The following is a 27,148-nucleotide window of genomic DNA, read 5'->3' as shown; positions in this document are numbered from 1 at the left end:
CTTTATCATATCAATGGCGTCCTCTACTGTGGCGTAACCCACGGAGCAGGCTTCTGAGGGGATACTGTCATTCACTGATGCACCTTCCGGGAATGATAGGTGATGTATTAGCCTGAATTGGCCCGGTTCTTTCTTTGGAACTACACCTAAGGGTGATATTATTAAGTCTGTGGGTGGAGGGAATAGTAAAGGGCCTTCTATTCGGCCCAGCCTCAACTCCTTGTCAATTTTTTGCTGTACAATTTCTGGATGTTCCATAGCTGATTTCAGGTTTTTTCCCCATCCCCCGACTATTGTTTCTGTCACTGGGATACGGAAACCTTCCTCAAAACCTTTCACCAATATCTCTGCCTCTTTTTTGTTGTAATATCCATTGGCTAGCTTCCTCAGCAATTGCGTGTTGATGGGGGATCTGGCTAACTTAACATTTTTCCAGTTCCCAGGCAGGGGCCGAACTACTGAGCTAACCTAAATGTTTCCTCTTCTTTTATTTTTTCTGCACGCCGTTGCTGGGTGTTCCCCTCCGCATGAAGGACAGCTGTGCCTGAATTTGCAGCTTTGACCCCATGTGCATTAATCGTTTTCGAATTTTCAACAAATTGCTTGCCCCCCCTTGTAATTTCGACTTTTGCCGCTGTGCCATGGTTTAAATCTATGGAACGACTTAGTCTTTTCATGTTTCCCTTTATGATATGAGTTCCGAAAAGGGTGATCCCCCCTCCCTGACCAGGATCTGACTTCTCTGGCCACCATCATCTTGTGAATATAGCTAGACACGTCTTCCTCATTCCATTCCATCTCTGGGTGGGCCTGCATTTTTAACCTAAAACTCTTAACGTATTCTAGCCATGCATCGCCAGGGAATTGTCGGTGTTCCTCATGTATTTTTGATTCATATAGCCATAAATTTGCTGCGAAGCGTCGACATTTCTCTACTATTGCGCATGCCATTATCCTAAACGCGTCTAACCAATTCTCGAAATTCCTTTCTTTCCTGTCCCTCTTTCTTTCCTGCCTATCTTCATCCTTCTTGTCACACACTGTAAGATCCAACCCTTCTAATTGAATTTCTAGTAGCGAAAAAATTTCTATAAATTCCTTTCTCCATATTCTTTCCTTTACTGTTAATGATATAGCATTAGCCAGACCTGCCAACCTTGTCATTGCTGGGGGACCTAATGAAGGTCTGAGGTACGCCTCAGGTGAGAGCCCCATGGCCCTAACATTTCCTTGTTCTTTGCCCCCTGTACCCCATGCTGGTGTAGGATCCCTTGCAGTCGCCTGATCGCTCCTGTCCCCATGTTTTCCTGAGCTATCCCCCTTAGTGAGAGATTGTTGGTCCCCTCCAGTTTCTGATCGCCCCAAAATATGCCCTGCACCGCTGCCCTTCAATAATAGTGGTGCAAAAGACTGCAAGCATTCTTTAATTATTGCACTTCTATGCTCACCCTCCACTGATTTCAGTGAGCTGTAGTTTCCTGGGTGCGTCTACCGCTGCAGGTGCCTGGTCAGCCGGTTCGCTGTCTTTGGTCTCTTTACCGCTTTCTTGGGTTGTCTCCCTTCCGCCCTCTGTTGCTTGGCTGGTTTATGTGTGGGAGGTCCGACAGGCTCTGCTTCCTTGGCATCTTCTCTTGTGATATGTTCCCCTACCAACTGAACATCCCCCTCAGCACTATTATCTTCCATCTTGGCGTGGAGCCAATCCTTTCCGCGCTTCAGGGCCTCAGCCCTCATGTGAGCCAGCATTTTTTCCAAATCATCCTGGTGCTCCATTGCCTCTACTTCCTCCATGATGCCTGATTTATCAAAATAATAATTCACTCTGTAAATGTCTCTTACCTCTGCATCGATTTAATTCACTCTATAAATATCTCTTAGCTCTGCATTGGTTTAAACAAATCCAGGAAGTATGGTTTCAGTCAGAAGCTGTCCTTTCTGAAGTGTTACTCCAGCATGGCCTCTTGGGTAAATAAGCGTGTTGTGTTTTTTTTTTTTTTTTTGTTGTTTTTTTCATTGTGCTGATCTAGGGATAATTGCCCTTGGGAGTCGCGTCGCCAGCTAGGCGGTCCTCCGCAAGAACATTGAACTAAAGAGTGCTGTCCATGTCTGAGCTCGTGAGATTGAACAATTGCCTCCCTTTGGAAAAATGCTGAAAGTGGCGGTCCCACGGCTGGAGTTGCAACCGCGCTTGTTCGCGGTTGTGAATGCACGCAATTTCAGCGTCTCTGCCAGCGTGTCCTGGTAGCAACGATCGTTGGTGGCAACCCATTTTCTTCCTTCTGGCTTGGCGCGCTGTCCTGGTTTGTCCTCTGTCCGTTTGCTGGATGTGGGACAGCGCGCTCCCTTAAATGTCTCCCCCCGTACCCATTGCATGTGAATACCTGTATACTCATTGGGGGTTTTGAATGATTCAAACCCCCCCCCCCCCCCCCCCCCCCCCCCCATTGGTCTTTTTTGATTTATCGCACCCTCTCCCCCAACTATGTTTTATGTGAGGGGGTGGAGGGGAAGCGTCGCCTTTGCGTAGGGGTGACATTTGCCAAAAAAACAGTCTGACCGGTTCCTTCCGGGTCCAAGGCGGCCGTTTATGCCCCTTTCAGGGGCGGCCTTTGCTCGTACAGGTACTCTCCTTTGCAAAGAAATTCCGGTACTCAGAGGGTTAAAACTGAAAAGTGGCGTTACTTAGTACCGGTGAGTACCAGCCCATTTAAAGCACTGCTCTCCACTAATTTCTGTAATCTCTTTGGGGGCTTCCTTGCGCTTTTAATTATTAGACATGACTTGCAGCTAGCCTTCCGCCTCGGCCGCTACTGATTCCCCTTCATTGGCTTCCAGTAACTGAAAGGGTCATCTTCAAGTCCACGTGTATGTTCCCTCTGGCCTACTGTAGTTTAGGTCCCATAGACCGACAACAAAAACTTTGTCACTACGCACTGTCCAGGACCCTTTGTACTCACCTGCGTGACTCCTGGCGATTCCCAGGTTTGGGAGTGTGCAGCTGGGAGGTCTGGCCTCCTCTGTGACAGCCGCAAGGGACTGGCACTCTCTCCTGCAGTCTGTGCACGCCCCAAACCAGCTCCTGCAGTCTCTGCGTGCCCCAAACCAACTGCTGCAGTTTCACATAGCTTCAAAAGCCCGTCTCTTAGTTGGATCTCCCTAGCAGATTCCAGTTTCTTGCTGTGGTCAATTCTGAGTCACAGGACGCTTTATAGGCATTTGAACACTTTGTAAAACCCCTTACGAATTATGTAAGAGTACCCTACATAAAAATATCCTATACAAATGACGGTGGAATACAATTGGAAGCGCGTCACTAGGTTCCTGGTATATGGCTTGTAACCAGAACTTAACACTTATTTCACTCGATTTTGATTTGGCTGTCAAAACAATATGCACAGGTTAAGAGAGAGTGAAATATCTTAGTTGACTGTGAAACGTAAGGAAAATTGGGAGCACAACTATCAACCCATTTTTTAGGGATTTGGCGCACCTCTGTCTAGGGAGGACGCTAATATAATTCCGGAAGAAATGATAAAGGCATTTGGAATGTTATTTTTATGTATGGTAAAACGTCTTGTGTAAATACTGGCAATTCTGGAACAATGGGCCATATGTATGAAAACAGGAGCTTGCGAATCGCAAATAGCGATTTTTAAGAAATCGCTATTTCTGAGTTGCAATTGGCAATGTAACAAAATTGCGATTCGGAAATAGCGATTTCTTAAAAATCGCTATTTGTGGTTTGCGAAGCCCATTTACCGAATCGCAATTTGCATTATCGCTAATTGCGATTTTTTTGCGATTCGGTTAAAAAATCGCAAATTCAAGAAAGTTCGAGAATGCACACCTGGAGGAGCCTGATGACATCACCAGCAGGAAATGAGTCATCCCAGGCAGTTTCAGGTGCCACACCCAAACCAGCATCCTGAGAGAGAGCAGCCTAGCCACACAGAGCAGCACTCAGAAGGAGCAAGAACACCTGAGCCAGGATGGACACCCTAGGCCAAGCACAGGAGAAGGCTGAAAGGAAGCGCAAGCTGAAATTCAGCGAACAGGAGCTTGAGGTTCTAACTGAAGAGGTGGTGAGGAGCCATGACCGCCTGTTTGGAAAAAGCTCACTCCAGGTGCCTGAGAGTGAAAAGATGAGACTATGGCTGGACATACAGTCCAAAATCTGCGCCATTGGAGTGGCTCAGCGCTCCATCGAAGAGATTAAAAAAAAGTGGTACGACCTGCGGTCCTGTGCAAAGAAGACTTGCGGAGGCCAGGGGTACAGGTGGCGGACCACCAACAGAGGCACCATCAACACCATTAGAGGACCTAGTGGAGTCCACACTCCTCCCTGAAGCTGTGACTGGGGTCACAGACATCGACACCTCCGGCACACCGAGTACCAGCCAAGGTAGGCGCAATATTGTATATGTATATGCACAAAAGCCCCTTAGGAATTAGCATGTAATGTGAAACAGTGTGTGAAGTAGTCCAGTCCATATCTTAGAAGCAGCACAACAATGCATTATGGGAGTGGCAGTCCACAAACTAGAACTGAAAGTAGCACAACAATGTAATTAAGTATAGTGACACCCAAAGTAACACAACACACACAACACCGTGTAGAGCAGGACCTGTACCTTTATTGCCATTGTCTGACAGATAATGTAACATACAGAACTAGCATGCTGCATATTGTTGTTGCAGGTGGGCCAGGCCCAGCAGCCACACCATCTACATGTGTAGGAGAGACAGACAGCCATCAGCCCTCAGATTCCAACACCAGTGGGTCCCTCCACATGTCGACTGTCCGACTCGGGCCCAAGGCACTGCCACTGCCAGAGCTCAGCAACGACTCTGATGAGCAGCAGGAAGGGCCAAGCACACCATCAGCACCAGACAGGCGCAGCCAGATTCCGGAGGGCAGGGGTCAGCCAACCACAGCACCACGCAGGATTGCGACGGAGTCCCGGGCACAACAACATGAGGCAGGTGAGGGTCCCTCCTTATTCAGCGGCCTTGAAGCTGCTATGTTGCAGCAGCAGCGTCTGCAAAATAAGCGGATCCTTGGTTTTAGACCGAAACCTGCGCAAACACAACCGCAACATGATGGGCCTGCATCGCCAACTTGACGCACTCAATGGTATTATTGTACAGCTGCGTGAGGGACAGGTGCAGACTTCACAGGACACCAGGGACCTTACAAGTGCTGTCCGTGACCTCTGCCAGGAGCTGCGCCATGAGAGGGTGAGCCGGCGCAGACAGGAGCGCAGATTCCGTACAATGTTTGCCAGCTCCTCTAACAGGATGGCAAATTCTACTGCATTGATTGCCCGTCGCGCAGTGGCTGCGCAAGTGGAGGCTGCACATAGCAGCAGGGACGTTGTCCAGGGACTTGTTCAGATCACAAATGTGATAGAACACATCATGGGACCACGATCAGCCACTCCAAGTGAGCTAGCACTGGGGGACACTGAGGACAGTTCCAGCCTCAGCAGTGTTGCCGTACCAGCAGCAGACACCAGACGGTGCAGTGCCAGGCACAGCACTGCCACTGAAGGTGACAATAGAGGTGCCAGTGATGTAACTGGACACCCGAGTGGTGTGCGTGGGAGAAAAAAATTACTCTTGCTGCCATTAGACTGCTGTTGCCAGTATGAGGAAATAGTGCATAACTCTGGTTATTTGTTGTTTTGCGTTTGTCACATCACCTGTTTCATTTATTACTCACTCATACATTACCTGACGTAAGGTAATACATTTATATCACTACACATCCAGTTGTCAGTGGATTTGTGTCATTCATACTCACGTCTGAAATGGTTGTGTGTGATGTCGGCACGCCTCTGCCTTCCCTCTGCTGCAGTGGTCCTGTCTGCTGGCTGTAGAGATGGTATGGGATCGTCAACCTCATCTGATTCAGTGTCACTGATTTCTACAGGTATGCCCCTGGTTGTAGCTATATTGTGCAAGATTGCACAAGTAGCCACTATTCTACATGTTGTCTCTGGACTGTACTATAGTGCCCCTCCACTTTTGTGGAGGCACCGGAAGCGACTCTTCAGCAGTCCAAATGTGCGCTCCACCGCGTTGCGGGTTGCCCTGTGTGCTGCATTGTATCTCCGTTCAGCTGGTGTTGTAGGATTGAGGTAGGGCGTCATCATGTAGGTGTGCACTGCGTAGGCACAGTCTCCTGGAAGGAACAGAGGGTATAATGAGTAAGTGAGCCATCTGACGTCACAACAGCATCAATGTGCCAGTGTACAGAGGGACAATACCTAGTAGATATCCTTCACCAAACTCCCCAGCTAGCAGTCTTGTGTGTATGCCGCTGTGGCGAAAGATGTATGAATCATGTGTTCTCCCTGGGTACCTGGCCACGAGATCAGTTATGATATAGGAGGCATTGCATATCACCTGAATATTCATGGAATGTTGGTATTTACGGTTTCGGTACACATACTCCGTGGCTGATGGTGGACCTATTGCCACATGTGTGCCCTCTATGGCACCTAGGACGTGGGGGAACTGTGCTATCTGGTAAAACTCTATTTTTGTCTGCTGTATTTCCTGTGGGGGTGTGGGGGAATCTGATGTACTGTTGTAGTTTGCTCAGCATGGCGTTGATGAAAGAAGTAAAAAATCTGGAGAGGGTACTCTGTGAGACCCCTCCAGCTGCTGCTATGACCCCTTGATAGCTCCCTGAGGCGAGTAGGTGTAGGCAGCATAATACCTGCACATGGGTGGGTATGCTATGACTCCTATGTGTTGCGCGCTGCAGTATGGGTTGTAGCTCAGCTATCAGGTCAAGTATCATGGCTGAGTTCAACCTATACCTCTCATATATTTCCTCCTCTGTCAGGTCAAAAAGTGTAATGCGCACTCTGAAAATGCGCTCCTGTCTCCTCTTCCCTCTCCTCAAACCTGCCATGATCCTCATCCTCCTCGCCATTACGTAGAGTGCAGCCATTGTTTGAAAGAGTCTGAGGCATTCTGGGCCTCTTTATATAGGTTGCACCTGGTTACCACCTGGTTTCAGTTCATGTATTTTGCAGGTGCAAAATGCCATTCTGAGAAAAGTCGCAATTTGCGATTTTTTGATGCATCTCTTTGCGATATGGATTTTGCGAATCGCATTTTGCGCCTCGCAATTTCCTACTTAAACAATCTCTCCCTTACCTGGAAAGTAGACTCTGCTAGCTTGGAAGTGTGTATTCAGCCTGTCTGTATCCAAGGAGATTCTGAATAGAGCAGCAGTTGCCTTTCCCCCTGACCACAGGGACTGGACTTAGCTGTTTCCCTCCCTGAGTCCCTGCAGCACCTGAGACCTGCCCCCCTCCCCCCCCCCCCACCTGCTCTGGCCCCTTAAGTTTGTGGAGGGAAGGCCAAGACAGCCACCTCCATTTTGTGAGCCTATGTGCATCTCCCCTGTGTCCTGATACAGCCCAGTGTTCAAGGATTGCAAAAAGACCTATGTAAGGAGCCCAGAGATTTTCTGGGTAAATAGTATTATCTGTTCAAAAGTGTTTGTTTCAGCTACCTGTGTCTGTTTTACTGTGGACTCTCTGTGTTTCAGGCAGCCTGGCCTCTTTTAAAGTGGTGTTTTTTTTGTTATTCGTTTTTGCTGTGACTGTGTGAATTGCCTTGCTAGTTTGTGGCACCCCCCCCCCCCATCCCTTTTTTCTCTTCTAAGTAAAAAGGCTACATACATCTTACAGAGTGTGTTTTTAGGAGACTGTTTTAATCTGTTTCTGTTATTTAAAATGTGCTTAAAAACTGTCTGCCCCCTGTATTTTTGCCTTTAAAAAAGCCCGATTTTAGAGTGCGCGTCCAGCACTATTGCAGTGTTTGTTTATTAAACAATCTCTCCCTTACCTGGAAAGTAGACTCTGCTAGCTTGGAAGTGTTGATTCAGCCTGTCTGTATCCAAGGAGATTCTGAATAGAGCAGCAGTTGCCTTTCCCCCTGACCACAGGGACTGGACTTAGCTGATTGGCTCCCTGAGTCCCTGCTGCACCTCAGACCCCCCCCCCCCCCGCTCTGGCCCCTTTAGTTTGTGGAGGGAAGGCCAAGACAGCCACCTCCATTTTGTGAGCCCCTGTGTCCTGATACAGCCCAGTGTTCAAGGATTGCAAAAAGACCTAGGTAAGGAGCCCAGAGATTTTCTGGGTAAATAGTATTATTTGTTCAAAAGTGTTTGTTTCAGCTAACTGTGTCTGTTTTACTGTGGACTCTCTGTGTTTCAGGCAGCCTGGCCTCTTTTATAGTGGTGTTTTTTTTTTTTATTCATTTTTGCCGTGACAGTGTGAATTGCCTTGCTAGTTTGTGGCACCCCCCACCTCCCCACCCCTTTTTTCTCTTCTAAGTAAAAAGGCTACATACATCTTACAGAGTGTGTTTTTAGGAGACTGTTTTAATCTGTTTCTGTGATTAAAAGGCTAGGACTCAGGGCGTCTCAGCCCGGGCGTCGAGGCAAAGGGCGGAGAGGACAAGGGCAGTTGCCTGTTTGGGCCTGTTAGGGACAGCTAGGGACTAGGGACTAGGGCCTGAAATGCTGCCCAACTCACAATTGACCAGGAATGGTTCCAGCCCCTACACATCCCTCAACATGCAAACACATATTCTACAAAGGCATACAACTCATGCAGCACAAACTGACCACAGACAGATTGCAATTCGCCTTCACCCAACACAATACCCTATATACAACACATATACACATATCCCCCACAACTACTACAGTCAAACACCTGCATTCTCACAGCCAACACTACTCTGTCCACTCCCACTAACACAACCTGCCATCACCCACACATTACAAAACTACAGCATACATTTCTCTCAGTCTCAGCCTTCCAGATACACACACTCTGCTCATACTAACCAACAACACTATCCGCTGTTTGCTCCACACAGACCACCTGTCATCATAACAATGCCCAAACCCTGCCTTCAAACACACCATCTACAAACACTCTTCCCCTCTCTTCACCAATTACACACAGCCATACAATCCCCACATTTCACTCCGCCACACATATTACCTCCTCCAGTCATCACAACTAATACTAACTCCCCTGACACACCCCCATCACCTCTTACACACCTCGTACATTCATCTCCAAAACACATCAACACCCCATCTAAAACTCAAATTCCACTTACCAGCACTAACTCACATACAAATCCCTCACCAAAAACAACTACACCAATACCCCCCTCACTATTCCACAAAAACAATACCGACCACAAACTTACATTACACCTATTGTCATACCCACTCCCACCCTCAGGACTACACAAAGAATACAAATTCCATCCTATCTCCACCTCTACTTTCTCACTATTCACAAACACCTACCACAAGCACCCCAACCCAGCAACTTTCATTCACTCGCCTCTCCTCCATTGCACAATTTAGAGCCTTACATCATGATCCACATGCTCCTCCACCACCCCTAACCCATACTCCATCCACACTAAACAAACACAAACAAAATAAAAAACATGCCACTCATAGCAACCTCGCATCCCCTTGTCTGTTACATAATAAAACTACCCTACAAAAAACACTACACTCCTCATGGCTTGCTCAGCCACCAAGTCCACCACCCACACACACAGACCCAACAAAATGCCTCCTTAACCTGCTGGAAGAGGAACACTATATTGAAAAGAAAGACTATTGTGAGCCTCAAACAGTTATCACAACTAGCAACACTCCTGCTTCAAGCTCACATTATACTACTTACCCTTCTCCTAAACAAAACAACACTATCACTAACACACCTTTTCTAAACTGCCAGCTCATAAATGCTCGATCACTCTCAAAAAACAAGCACCACATCTACGACCTGCTCCCAGACACACAACCTGACTTACTATTCATAACTGAATCCTGGTTGGGAGATGACATGGCACCAGTGTTGCACGAAGCCGTTCCTCCGGGCTATCAACCATCACTCAAAACCGTATAGGCAAGAGAGGGGGTGGACTAGCTATTATATTCAAACAGGCAATGAACCTCAGTAAAACAGACAACATCTCCATACAAGGTTGTGAAGCCCTCCTTACCAGATGCCACCCTACTCCAACTTCCTCCTGTAACTTTCTCCTCCTTTACAGACCTCCACCTAACAACTCCACATTCCCAGATGCTTTTCTAGACACAGTCTCAAACCTTATTACACTATACTCCAATCTATGCATTCTTGGGGATCTAAACATTTGGTTTGACAAACCCAATATGTCCCATCCAAAAGCTATCACCACTGGCCTAGTCGCATTGAACCTACATCAGATTGTACACAATCCCACACACATCGCTGGTCACATCCTAGATGTCATTTTTGCTAAGCCTGAACTAGTTACTATTCACAGCATCACGCCAATCACTTGGTCGGACCACCATATGATAAGTTTCCGACATACAACTCCACAAATCATCACACGCCACAACTACTTACATACATACACCTATCGACCATGGAGCAAACTCAATTTGGATCACTTAGAAACACAACTAACAGCAAACACAGATATTGATACAATTAATTCTGTGCCAAAACTTTGAGTGGCTACAGGAAGCTTTTGATATCCTAATATCACTCAGAAAAACTAAACACGACAAAAGAAAACCAACACCTTGGAGAAACACAGAACTTAAAAAGATAAAGCAACAAATCAGAAAATTGCAGCGGACCAGGCTCAAAACAAACAACAGTCAAGACAAACTGCAGCTACACAAACTTAACAGGATATACAAATCATCAATCAAAAAAGCTAAAAAAAGATACTACTAGACAGAATTCAAAATACTCAATCTACAACCAAGGAATTTTATAAAATTCTCAATGAATTTTCGAAGACCTACATGCATGGAAGGAAGTCATCCTACTACTCAAGATTTCACAAACAAATTGGCAACTCACTACACAACCAAGGCAGACACATTGGACTCCTATTTAAAACAGAAGAAAACCATCAGCACCAACCTCTTTCCTAAAATACCCTTTAAGAATAAACCAACCCAACTACAGTCCTTCAAACAAATATCCCAGGATGAATTTACGGATTTGGTCAAAGCAAGCAGACCTTCTGGTTGCCCTTCTGACCCTTGCCCACCACAAATCTTCAAGAACATTCTTCTATCTACTTCTGCTGCCACACCTGTAAGAAGAATCATCAACAACTCTTTAACTTCAGGAACTTTTCCTGCAGACCTGAAAAAGGCATACATACGACCTTTATTAAAGAAAACAAACCTAGACCCGCAAGACCCTAACAACTACAGACCAATCACAAATGGACCTTTCCTGGGCAAATTGATAGAAAGAGCAGCATTCGCTCAGATGTCACAATTCATTGAAGACAATTCTATACTTTCAGACTTCCAAACTGGATTCCACCCAGGAAGAAGCACTGAATCGGCACTCATAGCAATCTGGGATGATCTTAAAAACACAGTCGACTGAAATGGAGTTGCTGCACTACTTCTCTTGGACCTCTCAGCTGCCTTTGATACGGTTGGCCATGGCACCTTAACTCAAAGACTCCACGAAGCCGGCATACAAGGGATTGCTCTCGACTGGATTACTTCCTATCTTAAAAAAAGATCGAATATCATCCACTCGCCCCCCTTCTCGTCTGAACCCTACCTCACAAAAGCAGGGGTCCCCCAAGGGTCAATCATCTCACCTTTGCTTTTCAACATCTACATGATATCTTTATCAGAACTGATCAATGATTTCCATCTCACATGCTACAACTATGCAGATGACACACAAATACTACTTAAATTAGAATGCCCCAAAAACATTGAAAACTCACAAATCTTCAGTTGCCTCAGAGCCATTGATCAGTGGATAACCTGGAGCCATCTCAAACTAAATACCTCCAAAACAGAAATACTCATATGTGGTGACTGGAAAACTTATGACCCTCTGTGCGTCTGGCCTGACCATCTCGGACCACCTCCTCAATTATCCAAGGAACTTAAAAACCTAGGAATCACCATGGATTCCAAGTTAACTATGAATGCCCAAGTGGACAAATTAGCACGAACAAGCTTCATCACCTTGAAGACTTTACGACGCATCTTCCCCCACCTCAGATTTCCACACAAGGTGCAAGCTACTATCTTGCTTGTACTATCCAAACTGGATTATGCCAATGGCCTCTACCATGGATCATCTCGATCTGTTATGAAAAAACTACAACGTATCCAGAATTCCGCAGCCAGGCTACTATTACATGTTAAGCCGCAAGCCCACATCTCCCCTGCCTTGAGAGCACTACACTGGTTACCCGTTGCCAGAAGATGCACTTTCAAGCTGCTTTGTATCACCCACAAAGCTATACATGGAACAGGACCGCTTTTTATCAGAAAAAAAAATTACCAAATGCATCCAACAAAGAAACCTCCGCTCAAGATTGGCACCCCGCCTTAGAACACCACCATACAAGAAAAAGACTATAGGTGGTACATCCTTCTCCGTCCAAGCAGCCAAACTATGGAATTCATTACCCCCAACTATAAGAGCCACAGATAACTTTCTTGTCTTCAGAAAACTACTCAAGAGTTGGCTCTTTCCTTCATAACCACCATATTCAAACAACTATGAACTGTATATGCCTATGTTGATAAATATTTTTTCAGATTATGTGTATATTTCTATTTATTTATAGTTTCTTTAGAAAACATGTATCGCTACTATGTCATAACAATAAAATACACACACACTCTTTAAACCTGTTTGACTATGTATTTTGTACCCATGGTTCTAATTATGTATTGTATGTGCATATGTGTGTGTATTCATGTGTGTGTGTGTGTGTGTGTGTGTGTATATATATGTATGTATGTGTATATGTTGTTTCTGTGCTTGGCATGTTTGTGGATCATTGCATGGCTCCTGGGTGGGTTGTTATACTAGATATCTATGAATTCCTGCTCTCATCTTATCACACTTATCTACTCATCATCATATGTCATGTCTCTATCAAACTATCCTCCATTCTCACTCTGACTCATCCCAAATCCCTTCTACTACTTTAATCTCCTAAATAACTCTGCCTAAGCTCTTCCCTCCGCTTCCACATCTAACTCACCAAACCTCACACTACTACTGTGACCTCCCACACAACCCTACTAAATTCTCCCGCATTTATCTCGCCCTGCTACTATGCTCTCCCTAACCCTTCCACATACTCTTCCCTCTTCCCTTTACTTATCCCAAGCCTTTGGGTTGAGTAAATGAAGGATATACTCCCAATGAACACTTCTGGATTTCTTTCCTCCTTCACCCCTCCATTACTCCAGTCAATCTAACTAACAAACCCTCATATCCACGGCTCAAATTAACTCATAATAATACTAAAACTGTACTCATTACTTCCCGATACTAATCCATCACTAATTCTTGTTGGCTTCCAGAGTAGCGTGCTACTCATCGAAAAGCGCTTCGACGCCTCGTCGGGTAGTAAGCGCTATATAAATACGATTACAATACAATACAATACTGGAAATACCGAATCGCAAAATGCGACTCGCAAATACCAGCTCGCAACGCAAAAAATCGCATTTTTTTGCGATTTCTTATTTTTGGTCTGCGAATGCCTTTCATGCATCGCAGACCACGTTTTTGCACTTGCAAACGGACGATTTTTGCGATTCGCACTGTTTGCGAGTGCAAAAAATGTTCAAACATCCGGCCCAAAATGTTGTATTTCTTTCGTTTAAGAAGGTAAACAATGTTTGCTTGCAAACTATTAATACTTTTATAAAATGGAGTAAGTAGATGGTTAGACTCTCCCTTTATGCTGATTTTTGTTACTTCTGTTTCCCAGTTGGCTACTGCCACCCAGTGGTGGTAAATGCTGCTCACGAGCAAAACCAGTTGCTGAACACGAACGCTCGTTACCTTCACGACAATTTGGTAGAATATGCAACCAGACTCCGTAGGACGCTCCCCGAGAAGTTGTGCATCTTCTATTTTGTGAATTCTGGGTAAGTTTCAGGCATTTCAGATCACGTGCTTACCTTCATACGATACTGCATAAGGGATTGGTGCACTGATCAACAGCTTTGTTTATTGCAAGCAGGCTGGAGAATCTTTGAGTCGTAGTAGATTTGAGCATACTATAATAGGAATAACAGATTAAATCGCATGCGCGTCTGCACCACACATGGGACTAGATACAACCTTTCATTGCTTGTTTGCAGGGAGGAAGGGAGTGAACCCGCCCCTTTCGCCCTCAGGTGAATACCCTGGTGATTCCTCATCACCACTGAACTCACCACCAACCTCGAAAGGGAGAAAAGAAGGCGGTGTTATTCTGGCCATCTCTGCAGGGCCAAAGAGATAATTAATGCAGGGCACACCCGTTTTAAAAGATACATGTCCAAGCAGTGATCAGCAAGCCACAGCACACAAACTGCCTGCACGGATTTAGATGTGGGACATGATGTTAATCCTGATCTTACATCCAGACCACACCTTGCCTCTGTGCCTGTTCACTTCTGGCACCTCTCTGCCACCCGTAACATGGCACTGAGAATGGAAGATGTCAGACCAACGGGTATGGGACAAGCCATATTAAAGAACAAACCAACAGGAAGGGGGAGTGCAGGAGAAGGAGAGTGTCTCTCCTCTCCAACACCTCCCCTATTATTTACAGGCATTGTTGTGCAGGGCTTGTAGTGTTTAGGCGTTTCCCCATGTACGTGCAAAAAAACAACTGCAGCATGAATAAAAACAGAATTACTGCGAAGAGTACACTCGGGACCTTCCCTATGAGAAAACCGAATTTATGTTCCAGTCAGGAACTGACCTAAAAGCTTTCCCTAAAAGGCATCTACCCTGGCTTGATTTTCTAACACGTTTTCTTTTAAGTGTGGTAGTGGTTGCAGATTGCTTCGGGCGTCTGGTCGTCCATCTCACCTACCTGAGTGGCTGGATGGTGAGAGGCGGCCATTTGAAAAAATAATGGGATTGTTAAAATGCACACGTTTCTCAGAAAATGTTCCTGCACTTCAATACTCGTGAAATAGGCTCTTGCGTGAATGTAAGTTACATGTTGAACTGTGCATAAGAAAAGCTACGAGTCCGAAGTCCAATTAAGCCAGTGTCCCCCAAGAGCCTTTTATTGGCCTTTCTGCTGTCGGAAAACTCTAGGGGGTCTTTTCTTTTCATCTTAGCCCTGTCATGGAAGAAGGACAAGGCGTCTGTCCCTCCACGAATCGTCATGCCACTTCTAGGCACATTCACAGTTCAGAGTCTAGAGGTTCTTAGAAGTCTGGGGATAATGGAATTTCTCTTCCTCATAAGAAAATACCCTGTTACATTGGGCTAATGTTTTATGCCAGCTGGGAGAGGGTTGATTTGAGGTTGCTCAGTCTACCAAGTATGCAGGCAGGACTTGAAATGTGGGGACAGTTCTATTAACAGCATCAAGAACATCTAGGTAAATATGTTATGCTAAGCCCTTCACGTTTGGTAAGGTCCCCATTTCACAAACGGGGCAAGCGAATAATGATCTTACTGAAAACAAGGACAGTGCAAATTGGGGCATACATCTTCTCAAATAGGGTAGGACATTATTATACCCTTCCATTCAGTTCTTTCTTCTCTTTCTAAAATTTCACCACACGTCGTGGAAAAGTAATTACTTTTAATATGATTCTGAAATGATGCTCCAAGAGATAACGGATTCATTTTACCTTTGAAGGTGTGTGTCCTTACTGAGACCCTTTTCATCTATATCCTTCTAACTAGTTATTCCCACAGTCTTAAAAGCCTGAATTGTCACAGGCTTACTTTGAATTTGTATGGAGTCTAAGGATTGTCTGCTCCCCGTTCAGGAAGGTTTTCACCCTACATTAAGTTGCAAGCTCTTGATGATTCGAGGCTGGAAGTGGATGGTGACAGAATCGTCTCCTTTTGGATTTATATGAAGAATCTGATCATGTTAACTATGCCGTCCATGAGAAGGCAACATCCATAAATCCTCTAGTGACAATAAGGGGGTGCTATGGCATGATCAATACAAATTTCTGCCTTCATCAGGACGTGCAGATGATAGGTTAGATTTGATAATCTAGTGACTGACACGTTTTGAAAAGCTAAAACAAAAATCATTTGTGATTATGTATGTAAATCTGCCTATTACAATTACACAAGTGTAATACTAACATTTGATAGACTAGCACAAGTTTTAGTTAAAGCCCCTAAAGCCATTACATTTATATACCGCCTGCTCAACGTCATCACAAAACAGCAGCGTAGCAGCTGTTTCTGTACAGTAGTTATTATTCATGGGTTACAGCAGCTTCCTACTGAGCAAGAACCTAAGGGTGCAAGGAAATTGATACAGCAAGTGTACTGCTTGGCATAGCCTATCCTCAGGCCCGCCTCACGTAGCAGAGATGCTAAACAAAAAGGATCAAAAATAGAAAACTCAGCATATCGCAGGTTAACATATCTACGTACTAAGCAAGAAGATGCACATGCCAATGCCTCTCAAGCCTGTCCATTTTTAATCAAAAAAGCAAAAAGATGTTCTTTTTTAGATTGTCCCTTTTGAGCCTCCACTTTTATTGTCTTGTAGGTAGCCTTTTTGGGTTTGGCTTAGAGGTAGCTTTAGCTGTCTCACCAGCCTCATGTTTTCCCAAACATTCACAATAAAATATATACGTAACAGGGGCTTTCTGTCTGCCCTATTCATCAATTGTCATTCTCATTTTGCTTCCTCCGCCCATGATGCAGAGCAATGGGCAATAGGCCAGCCCACTTCACCCATTGGCTGTATTGCATTGTGGGTGATTGTATTTTGCCTGCTCACATGTGCACAGCCACCTGAAAAGGAGCACACTTCAATGACCAGGCTGGTGCGTCTGGATTACAGGGTCACTCCATTACTTCTAATACTGCATATGTTTGCCAAACATAACTAAACAAGTAAACATTGAAGGCTTGCTAAAGCGGACCTTACCTTATGCTTGTTTCGTTTGGTTTGAATGGGAAGACCTTAGAAAGGATCATGGAAAGGTACAAGCCTGCATATTCTTTCTGAATGCTCACTTTGACAGCTTATCAGGCGTTGTTGTGACAGGGTTGTGGTTTCGATTTTAATTCTGTCTTCCATCTGAATAATATTGTGCAGCTGGCATGATTTGATGCTGCTAGTTTCTCCTAAATTTAGATAAATATGAGAACTGAGCCACAGGGAGGACTAGTCAGCATCCATAACCATGCAAGATACAGTTAGAACTGAGGTGTCCTGGGTAATTGTCTGGTACTCAGTTAGAACACCAACCCCATCTCCTGTGGTCACAGGCGAGTATTTATTGTAGAAGGAGTAGGGGGAGGAATGGAAGGGTTTCTGTCTTCAGTGGACATTTCAGAGTAAAGCCCATGAACACCTTTTTATATTTTGTTTCTTAAGTTGCATATTAAGGTACTTGCATTTCTTTTTGTAGATCAGAAGCAAATGATCTCGCCCTGAGATTGGCGCGCCAGTATACCAAGAAAAACGATATTGTCGTTTTAGACCAGTAAGTATTTAATATAATTGAGGTTAGTTCATGTGTAATTTTTTCCCTTTACAATATGAGTCTATTCCGTATGACCGTAGCCTGGGAAAAGGAAGGCGCAGATGTGTTTTAACGTTACCACGCCTTTTCTCGAATGTAGTGGTTGTCATCTGTGCCAATTTGGGGTCCTCTCCTGAGCCATTGCGGCTGAGTAAACTGACCCCTAAGAAAACAATGTAGATTTATTTAAGTGTGAGTGTGCTTGCTTCATTAGTAGAACCAAAGGTTTGAGGGTGCAATTTTCTCAGTGGATTGAAAAGATTTTCCCACTCAAGTATTAAAATGCTTCACCTTCACCTCTACAACCACAGGACGTTTCAGACTCGTCGTCAACTCAAATCTTGTGGATCCTGCAGATTCGGAATCGTTCCTAAGCAAAAATGTAAGGAAGACGTCTGAGTAAGGAAACAAACTGGAACCCGTGCAAGTCGCAGTACCGTGGACGCGACTAGGTGTCTCGTTTTCACAAATATCTGGGTTTAGTAAGGTGGCTAGGTGGAGACCAAGCCTGGACTCAAATACTGCACCTACCCACATCATCAAAAATGTTCCATTTTCAAGGAGACATTTTGATGTCACCACATTGCATTTTGGGGCCTATCCTGCCGTGGGTGCCAGACTAACCCACATAAGCGGGGTACGATTTGTACAGTGAAGAGTGTGGGAACACAGATTAGTAGGAAATGTAAGCCATTGTGCAAGGAGGAACTGATTTTGCAAAATGTCTTCGGAATCACATGATAGTATAGATGACCCCAAATTCAAAAGTGTAGAAATAACCTCTATTCCAGAACTCTGGGCATTTTAAAAAAATGCATAGGTTTAATTCATACCGATTTTTCACTTATTAGACTCTTCCATATGAATTGCTGCTTGTCCGGTACTAGTTGAACATTCATTATAAGCGACTGCTCAGTTGTTGGCCCTCGCATTGGATGTTTTTGACTAATCAGCACACACTATATACATTTGAGGGACGTAAAACTATACAGCGTTCGTAAACTGACCATCAGGGTGAAAAAACATCAAGTTGAAAACATTGTCAGATATTTCTGTTTCTTCCAATTTTTACATTATTTTTTTGTTTGAACAGATAGTTTCTTTGGGAAACCCGTGAGCGATTTCCCCCCCCACCCCCCTGGCTGAATTTGGGATTTTCTCTATAATTTTCAGAAACATATAGGTTTCTTTGTTCACCAATTGGTGTTACGCCTGTTTCCACCACAAACTACAAGCAGGTTGAAACCACAAAAAAGGAAAAATTGACTACCACCCAGACAAATGCTAATAATGTGATAAAGAAACAGTTTTTTAACAATTCTACTTTTTCATAAAAGTTGAGAAGATGGTGATCTTAACAAAGCAAAGCTTCAGTTGTTGCAATTTTTATTGAAAAATATTTTCCTGCACACTACTGTTTTCATTTTTCCAAAACAACCCCAGCATTTTGCAATATTTTGGCTAGGGAGAATCACCAAACCTGGGTATCTCTAGAATGCCCACAATGTAAAAAAACAAACAAAAAAAATGATTAAGGTTTAAGTGTGAAGCACCCGAAACAGCGGGGAAAAAAACGAACAGCGCTGGGAGCGGAAAAGCCTCAGCAGTTGAGGGGTCAGGATGAGCAGTTAAGAGTTGAGCATAACAGAAATGTAATAACTTATCCCACCGGGCCTGGAAGTTACTGTCGTTGATACTGCTATGTACCAAGTCTTAGTTATATGCCTTCCTGAAAAGTGAGTTGAAGGCCTTCTGCAGAAGTGAGAGGTAGTTTGGAAGATGATCAGCTGCTGACAGAAGACTGTTAAGCTCATTGGACCACATTTATTTTGAGGCTAACCGTAGAAGAGATGTCCCACGGATACTCCTTAAAGCCTAGTAACCCTCTTTGTTAGAGTGGTGTACTTAATTCTCCACACCTTCGGGTTAGGTTTAGGTAGTTGCCAGTCATTCATGAGACCTAAAGTGGGTCAGCAGGAGTTAGCAGAGGTTTATGAATAAAATAATTATGGGTGTCATTCAGCAGTCACCATTTAGATGGCATAGGCACCTGTTTGGGGTTAGGTCTCACCAAAGGGGGAAAAGGAATGAGTTCTTCCAGCAGACCATTATCTAAATTGCCAATACAAGACAGAGGGAATAAGTAAATGAAGTTGGAGTTAAAACATAAGAAATATTGTCACTTTATGACATAAGAGAGCAAGCATCTTGCCTGAAGAGTTGAGTTCACAAATATGTAGTGTAATGCTAAGTGACACGTTACATTTCAGGGAAAGGTAAGAAAGGTTATTAGAGTCACTGGTAACCCTACCAGGTTAGAAAATGGCATATAGAACAAGTAATCTCAGTCTGCATATCTATTTAGTCTAAAGCCAGAGAGATGGCTAACGGGTTGATCCACTTGAATGCTTATTTGTTACTTTGTTGTAAAAGAATGTAAACACCAGAATAGTTGAGAAGAAATCAGCTCAGGAAATATATGCAGTTGGCTAATGAATTTTCTACTCCCATTGACCATCAGAGTGAGAAGAGATTCCATCAGAAAGAAGGAAATGTGTGCAAAATTAATTTGTAATGAACTGATCGATGTGTATGATTTTTAAGAGGTGCTACTGATGCTTTCCCATTTCCATCAAACATGCAAGAAACCTAACGTCAATTAGTAAGGACAGACTAACCAGATCCTCAGAGAATATTCTTGTGATGCTCATGTTGAAGTCTCCTGCTAAACTTTGTTGAAGATGAGTTACCTTTTTTCTTTTTAAATGTTTGATCATCCACAGATAGTGTGGGGTGGGTAGTTATAGTGTGTGAAGTGTAGCTTGAGCTGATGATAGAAAGGGCTAGTCCAGAGACATACATATATATATATATATATATATATATATATATATATATATATATATATACATACATATATATATATATATATTTATTTATGTGTTTAATGGCGTGTAGCTGCAGATACACATGCTGTGCAAATATCGCCATCTAGTGTTGGGCTCGGAGTGTTACAAGTTGTTTTTCTTCAAAGAAGTATTTTTTCAAGTCACAGGATTGAGTTACTCCTCATCTCGGTGATAGTGCGCATGGGCATCAACTCCTTCGTTAGATTACTTTTTTTTGCCATCGGGTTCGGACGTATTCCCTCTCGCTCCAGGATTTTCGGTTCAGAAATTCTCTAATCTTTCAAAGTTTTCTCATACCGTCAGTATTGTTTTGAATGCGGTTTCTTTCTGCTTTCGATCCGATAGTACCGTCGGGATCAAGTAAACACCCTTTCAGGCGCTCGCGCCCTCTTTGGGCCTGGTCGGCCCTACTGCATCATAGGCTAATGAATCGGACTCCATTCTGATTCTGTACTCGGTGCCATGCCAAATTTCCATACACTGACCAGCACTTGGTCTGTAATCTCTGCCTTTCTCCGGAACATTGAGAAGAATGCTGTGAGGCGTGTCAGTCTTTTCGATCGAAGAAAACAACATGCGATCGAAGGGCAAGAAGGCTGGAAATGGTGTCCAAACTCACAGAGTCCACCACTGACGACCTTGAAGAGGAGCAGGCACAAATGGCGGTTTTGATCCCAGACTCCGACTCCGAGCAGGGTTCAGACAACAACAGCCAGCCAATAGCAGCGGCACAGTACGTGAGTACACCTGCCCCAACATCAACATTTAAAAATTCAAGCAAGGTCTTGGGTGCATCATTGCTGTTAAGCCATGGTTCCACCTGGAAAAAATTAATCGTCGACCGACCCTTGGGTTCGGCACCGAAAAAGACCAGAGCACTTCCTCCACAGGTTACCACGCCTCGTTTCGGTGTCGGGGTCGAGCCAAAAATACAAGGCTCCACCTCCGAACCAAGTCAACGCCCAACATTGTCAGAATCGAAAAAACTGCGATCTGCTTTGGACCCGAAACATCTTGATCCAACTTGGGAGCCAATACCCTTGTATACAGAGGAAACAGGGCTTTTGACTAGAATGAAACATGTGCCTAAAATACTTAGCAAACATTCCTCTAAAAGTACAAAACATGCTCCTGAACATCAAATAGAGGAATCAGACATTCAACCCATTTTGGAGGTTATGGACAGCCGTCACAAATAACCAAATTAGGTCCGCTCTAGATGCAGCTGACACTGCAGCTAGATGAATTAATACCAGCATCACTATTAGACAACATGCATGGTTGATATACAGCAGGCGGTCCTTAATATGCTGTTTAACAAACAGCAGCTTTTTGGACCAGAGGTCGACACAACCATAGAAAAACTCTGAAAAGATTCAGACACAGCAAAAGCCGTGGGAGCTTTTTATATCACACCATTTCGGGGTTCCTTTTGAAAACCACAATTTAGGGGAGGTTTTAAAACACAAACTACAGAGGCTTTCACCTCCCATTCAAAGCAAGGCCAGCAGTATTACCCAAGGGGGTCTTTCAGAGGCACTTACAGGGGACAAAATGTTAATGCCAGAGGTAAATTCCCAGCCTCAAAGGGTGCTTCAACATCCACAAAACAATGACTTCCCAAACTTTCCACAGCACCATACATCTCCTGTGGGAGGAAGACTGCAACAATTCCATTCTCACTGGTGAAAAATTACTACAGATCAGTGGGTACTCTCAATTATCCGCAATGGTTATTGCCTAGAGCTCGTCTTTACTCCACCAAACATTCCACCTCATTCTCACAGACACTCTTAAGAGCACACTATTCTACTACAACAGGAGGTACAATCTCTACTACTCAGAGGCAATAGAAATAGTTCCCATCTCACAGCAAGGAATAGGAGTATATTCCCTATACTTCCTGATACCAAAAAAGGATGGTACTCTCAGACCCATTCTCGATCGCAGGCCTCTAAATCTATATATCCTGTCGGAGTATTTTCACATGGTCACTCTACAGGATGTCATTCCCTTGCTACAAAAGCAAGGCTACATGACAGCGTTAGACCTAAAGGATGCTTACTTTCACATTCCTATACACCTAGCTCAACGCAAATAGCTAAGGTTCGTAATAGCAGGCAAGCGTTATCAATTCAAGGTACTACCCCCTAGTGTAACAACAGCACCAAAAGTGTTCACAAAATGTCCAGCTGTAGTCGCAGCATACCTCAGAAGGCAACACATACATGTCTTCCCTTATCTACACGACTGGTTAATAAATCCAATACCATTCCAAACTGCCAACAACACACTCAATACACAATAGATACCTTACACAAATTAGGGTTCACAATCAATTACCAGAAATCTCGCCTTCAGCCAGCACAAATTCAACCTTATCTAGGAGCAATTCTGAATACTCAGTCAGCATTAGCCTACCCAAATCCACAACGGATACACGTTTCACTCCCTCATATCCCAATTCCAAGTCAATCAAACTTACACAGTAAGATTTGTCATTAAACTATTGGGAATGATGGCATCATGCATAGCAATAGTGCCAAATGCATGTCTAAACATGAGACCACTGCAACAGTGTCTTTCGCGACAATGGTCTCAGGCACACGGTCAGCTACAGGATCTAGTGTTGCTAGACCGCCAAACTTAGAAATCTCTGCAATGGTGGAATCACAACAACTTAGCAAAAGGGCAGCTATTTCAGGACCCTGTGCCACAGACCGTAATCACAACAGATGCATCAATGACAGGGTTGGGAGCCCATCTCAACAATCTCACAACACAAGGGGAATGAGACTTATCCAACAAACTTGCCACATAAATCACTTGGAATTACTGGCAGTGTTCTTAGTCATCAAAGCATTCCAACTACAGATCAGACACAAAATAGTCTTAATAAGAACAGACAACATGACAACAATGTATTATCTGAAAAAACAGGGGAGGGGACATGCATCCAAGTTGTCCCTTCTAGCACAAACAATATGGACATGAGCAATTCACAATCACATTCGCTTGCTAGCGGAATACATCCCAGGGATACACAACCAGCTAGCGGACCTTTTAAACAGAACTCAGCAACAAATACACGAATGGGAGATCCACCAACAAGTAATTCAATATTACTTTCAAATGTAGGGAACACCAAACATAGACCTTTTTGCAACAAGAGAAAACGCAAAATGACAAACCTTTGCATCCAGATACCTACACCCTCAATCCAAGGGCAATGCTCTATGGATCAACTGGTCAGGGATATTTGCTTACGCTTTTCCCCCTCTCCCATTAATTCAATTTCTGGTCAACAAAATGTGTCACACTTCCCTCACCATGATACTTATAGCTCCCATGTGAGCACGCCAACACTTTTCCACAACACTCCTAGATCTGTCAGTAGTACCGCATCACCAGCTTCCAAACAGGCCAGACCCGTTAACTCAGAACAGGGGTCAAATCAGGCATCCCAATCCCAGTGTGCTCAAATTGGCAGTTTGGCTCCTGAGGTCATAGAATTTGGATACCTACAGCTTCCATTAGAATGTATGGACATTCTAAAACAAGCATGTAAACCGACAACCAGGCAGCGCTACGCAAATAAATGGAAACGTTTCGTATATTACTGCCAACCTAAAATTATTGATCCACTTAAAGCATCAGTACAGGATATTGTGTCTTATTTGTCTTATTTGCTGTATTTGCAAAAATCAAATCTTGCCTATTCGTTGATTAAAATTTATTTGACAGCCATATCAGCCTACCTACAAAACAGACAACATACCTCTCTGTGTAGGGTTCCTGTTATAAAAGCATTTAGGGAAGGGCTTAAACAAATTAATCCACCTAGAATACCTCCAGCTCCTGCATGGAATCTTAATATTGTTCTCACAAACGTTATGGGTCTCCCATTTGAACCCATGCACTCTTGCGCTATTCAATTTCTCACATGGAAGGTTGCTTTCTTGGTAGCAATAGCTTCCTTAAGAAGAGTTAGTGAAATTCAAGCATTTACTTTAGAAGAACCTTTCTTCCAAGTACACAAACACAAAGTGGTACTTAGAACAAATCCACAATTTATACCAAAAGTGGTTCACCTTTTCATATTAATCAGTCAGTCGAATTGCCAGCCTTCTTTCACAGCCTGATTCTACTGCTGGAAAAGCTCTCCACACTCTTGATCTCAAAAAAGAGCTCTAATGTATTACGTAGACAGAACAAAAGACTTTAGAAAAACTAAAAAACTTTTGTTTGCTATCCAACAACCTCATAAAAGTAATCCTGTTTCGAAACAAGGATTAGCTAAATGAATTGTAAAATGTATTCAAACCTGCTATCTCAAGGCAAAAAGGCATTTATTGGTGCCTCCAAAAGCAACATTCCACTAGAAAAAAGGTGCCTCAATGGCATTCTTAGGAAAAATACCAATGGCAGACATATGCAAAGCAGCCACATGGTCCACACCACACACATTCACTAAACACTACTGTGTGGGTGTGTTATCTTGGCAACAAGCTAATGTTGGTCAAGCAGTACTAAAAACACAATTTCAAACTACTTCAACTCCTACAGGCTAATCACTGCTTACTTGGGAGGAGAACTGCTTTTCAGTCTATGCACAGCACATGCATCTGCAGCTACACATGCCATTTAATGGAAAATGTCAATTACCCAGTGTACATCTGTTTGTGGCTTGTAGTGCTGCAGATTCACATGCGCTCTCCCTCCTCCCCGGGAAGCCTGTAGTCGTTGTAGTACTTAATTATGTAAATATGTATATACATTGCATGGACATATTCTTTACTTTTATATATATATATATATTTGTACATTCACAATTCTTCACTCCTTACTTCACTCTCCTGCGGGAAAACAATCTAACAAAGGAGTCAATGCCTATGGGCACTATCACCGAGAGGAGGAGTCACTCGATCCCGTGACTCGAAAAAAGACTTCTTTGAAGTAAAACAACTTGTAACACTCCAAGCCCAACACTAGATGGGGATATATGCACAGCATGTGAATCTGCAGCACTATATGCCATGAACAGATGTACACTGGGTAAGTGACATTATTTATATATATATATATATATATATATATATATATATATATATATATATATATCTTTATATATATATATATATATATATAATGGCTTTAGGTGAATTTGTCACTCTTTTTTATTTCCCCTGCCAGTGACTTTCAGGCACTGAATTCTCTTAATGTCTTTTCCCCGTGTCCATTCTATGAAGGGGGACAACCCTCCTCCCTCCCGCATGGGCTTGTGAATTTTTTTTTATACAGATACCTGGACTTTTGCTCGCTGGCCCAGCATCTCCTGTTTTTTCCATTACCATGTATGGCTGCACCCCATGTTACGCTATTTTAAACAAAAAAGAAAAATAAGACGGGCAGAATGCAGTCAACTGACTCTGGCAGAAAAAGAGGTGGTGGGCTGTTCAAGCAAGGATGTGGGTGTGTCAGGACCCAGAAATACTGCAGTGGTTGGCATGAGGCTCACCTTTTTATCTGGGGAACTGACCTCTACCTACCCTTTAAAAAGCCTCTCAGAATGCACTTCTTTATTGAGGGTCATCCCATAGAACTTTTTCATGCTTTGCCACCACTGTGCCCCTTCAGTGCAACTCTATACAACTCTCTTCAGGCAGAGGATTCACTTGTGCAAGGAGTGCTACAGTATATTCCTGGCTGTAAGGTGACCACTGAGTGGTCTTATCAGTATTGAATGCTCCTTCATGAATAGATGGAGGAGGAAAAAAAAGCGAGGCACTCGACAGCAACACTACAGTTGTTTTAGTACTTAAACACGATTCCCCCTTTTTGTGTTTTTTTTTTTTTTTTTTTTATTCCTAAACTGAAGGCTGGCCGAGCTAGTTCTGCAGACTTGTGCAGTTTAGGCCTCTTTAAAAAAAAAAAAAAAAAAACGTTTATCTTCATAAAATAACGACAGTACATTACTTTCTGGTGATAATTCCATTTACTGCTCAGTTATATTTTACGATAGTTTATGCAAGGGCATGATGTATGTATAGCAGAGTTCTGTCCAACTGTGAAAGTCCACGGGCAAAGTACTTCACTGGGTTTTCGTTCATAAAGTGGACTTCATTTGCCTGCAAATGTGACTTGTCAAAGAGGTCTACCCGATCATCTTTTGGGACTGCAAAACCTTTCAATATTACAATGCCAGCAGTGGAGAAGTGACCGCTTTCTACATTAAGAAATCTCTTCTCATTCTTTGTGGTGTTAAGAGAGTACACGGGGGGGTCTTTCCTGATGCCCTTTGAGGTGCAGGAAGTTCCCAGGGACTCTGTCTTCTCTTGGTGGCCGTTTATCACTGCCCATTTACTTGGAAATGGATGATGGGACTCTGAAAGGTCTCTTGGACCAAGAGGCGAAAATTGCTGGGTGTACGTAAAACAATTCAGTATGTCATGCTTACTATCCAGTGAGACATTTAAGGATTCTAATCTGTTAGCCCTATGTCCAGCAATTACCACCTGATAGTAAAATTGACTACCCAACAATTTTTATGTTAAGAAAGTCATCATGTCTTTTACGGTGTACTAACCATTTTGAATTTTCTCCCTGAGTACATTGGTGTACTGTTCCCAAGATATGCGAAAAGAAGAATGAAGAC

At 43.6% G+C, this 27,148-nt stretch overlaps 1 protein-coding gene across 2 annotated transcripts in view; it reads left to right on the top strand.

Moving 5' to 3' along the window:
- PHYKPL (5-phosphohydroxy-L-lysine phospho-lyase) overlaps positions 1-27,148 on the top strand; it is a 273,652-nt gene that overhangs the window by 42,672 nt on the left and 203,832 nt on the right. For both annotated transcript variants that reach the window (XM_069199277.1, XM_069199278.1), the window contains exons 3-4: positions 13,840-13,999; positions 17,471-17,545. In XM_069199277.1, the coding sequence (XP_069055378.1) occupies positions 13,840-13,999; positions 17,471-17,545 (235 nt within the window). The remainder of the gene's footprint in view (positions 1-13,839; positions 14,000-17,470; positions 17,546-27,148) is intronic.

Source organism: Pleurodeles waltl, chromosome 7 (assembly GCF_031143425.1).
Source record: "Pleurodeles waltl isolate 20211129_DDA chromosome 7, aPleWal1.hap1.20221129, whole genome shotgun sequence".
NCBI classification, from domain to species: domain Eukaryota; kingdom Metazoa; phylum Chordata; class Amphibia; order Caudata; family Salamandridae; genus Pleurodeles; species Pleurodeles waltl.
The sequence above is the reverse complement of the archived record's forward strand: the minus strand, read 5'-3'. Positions and strand labels throughout refer to the sequence as shown.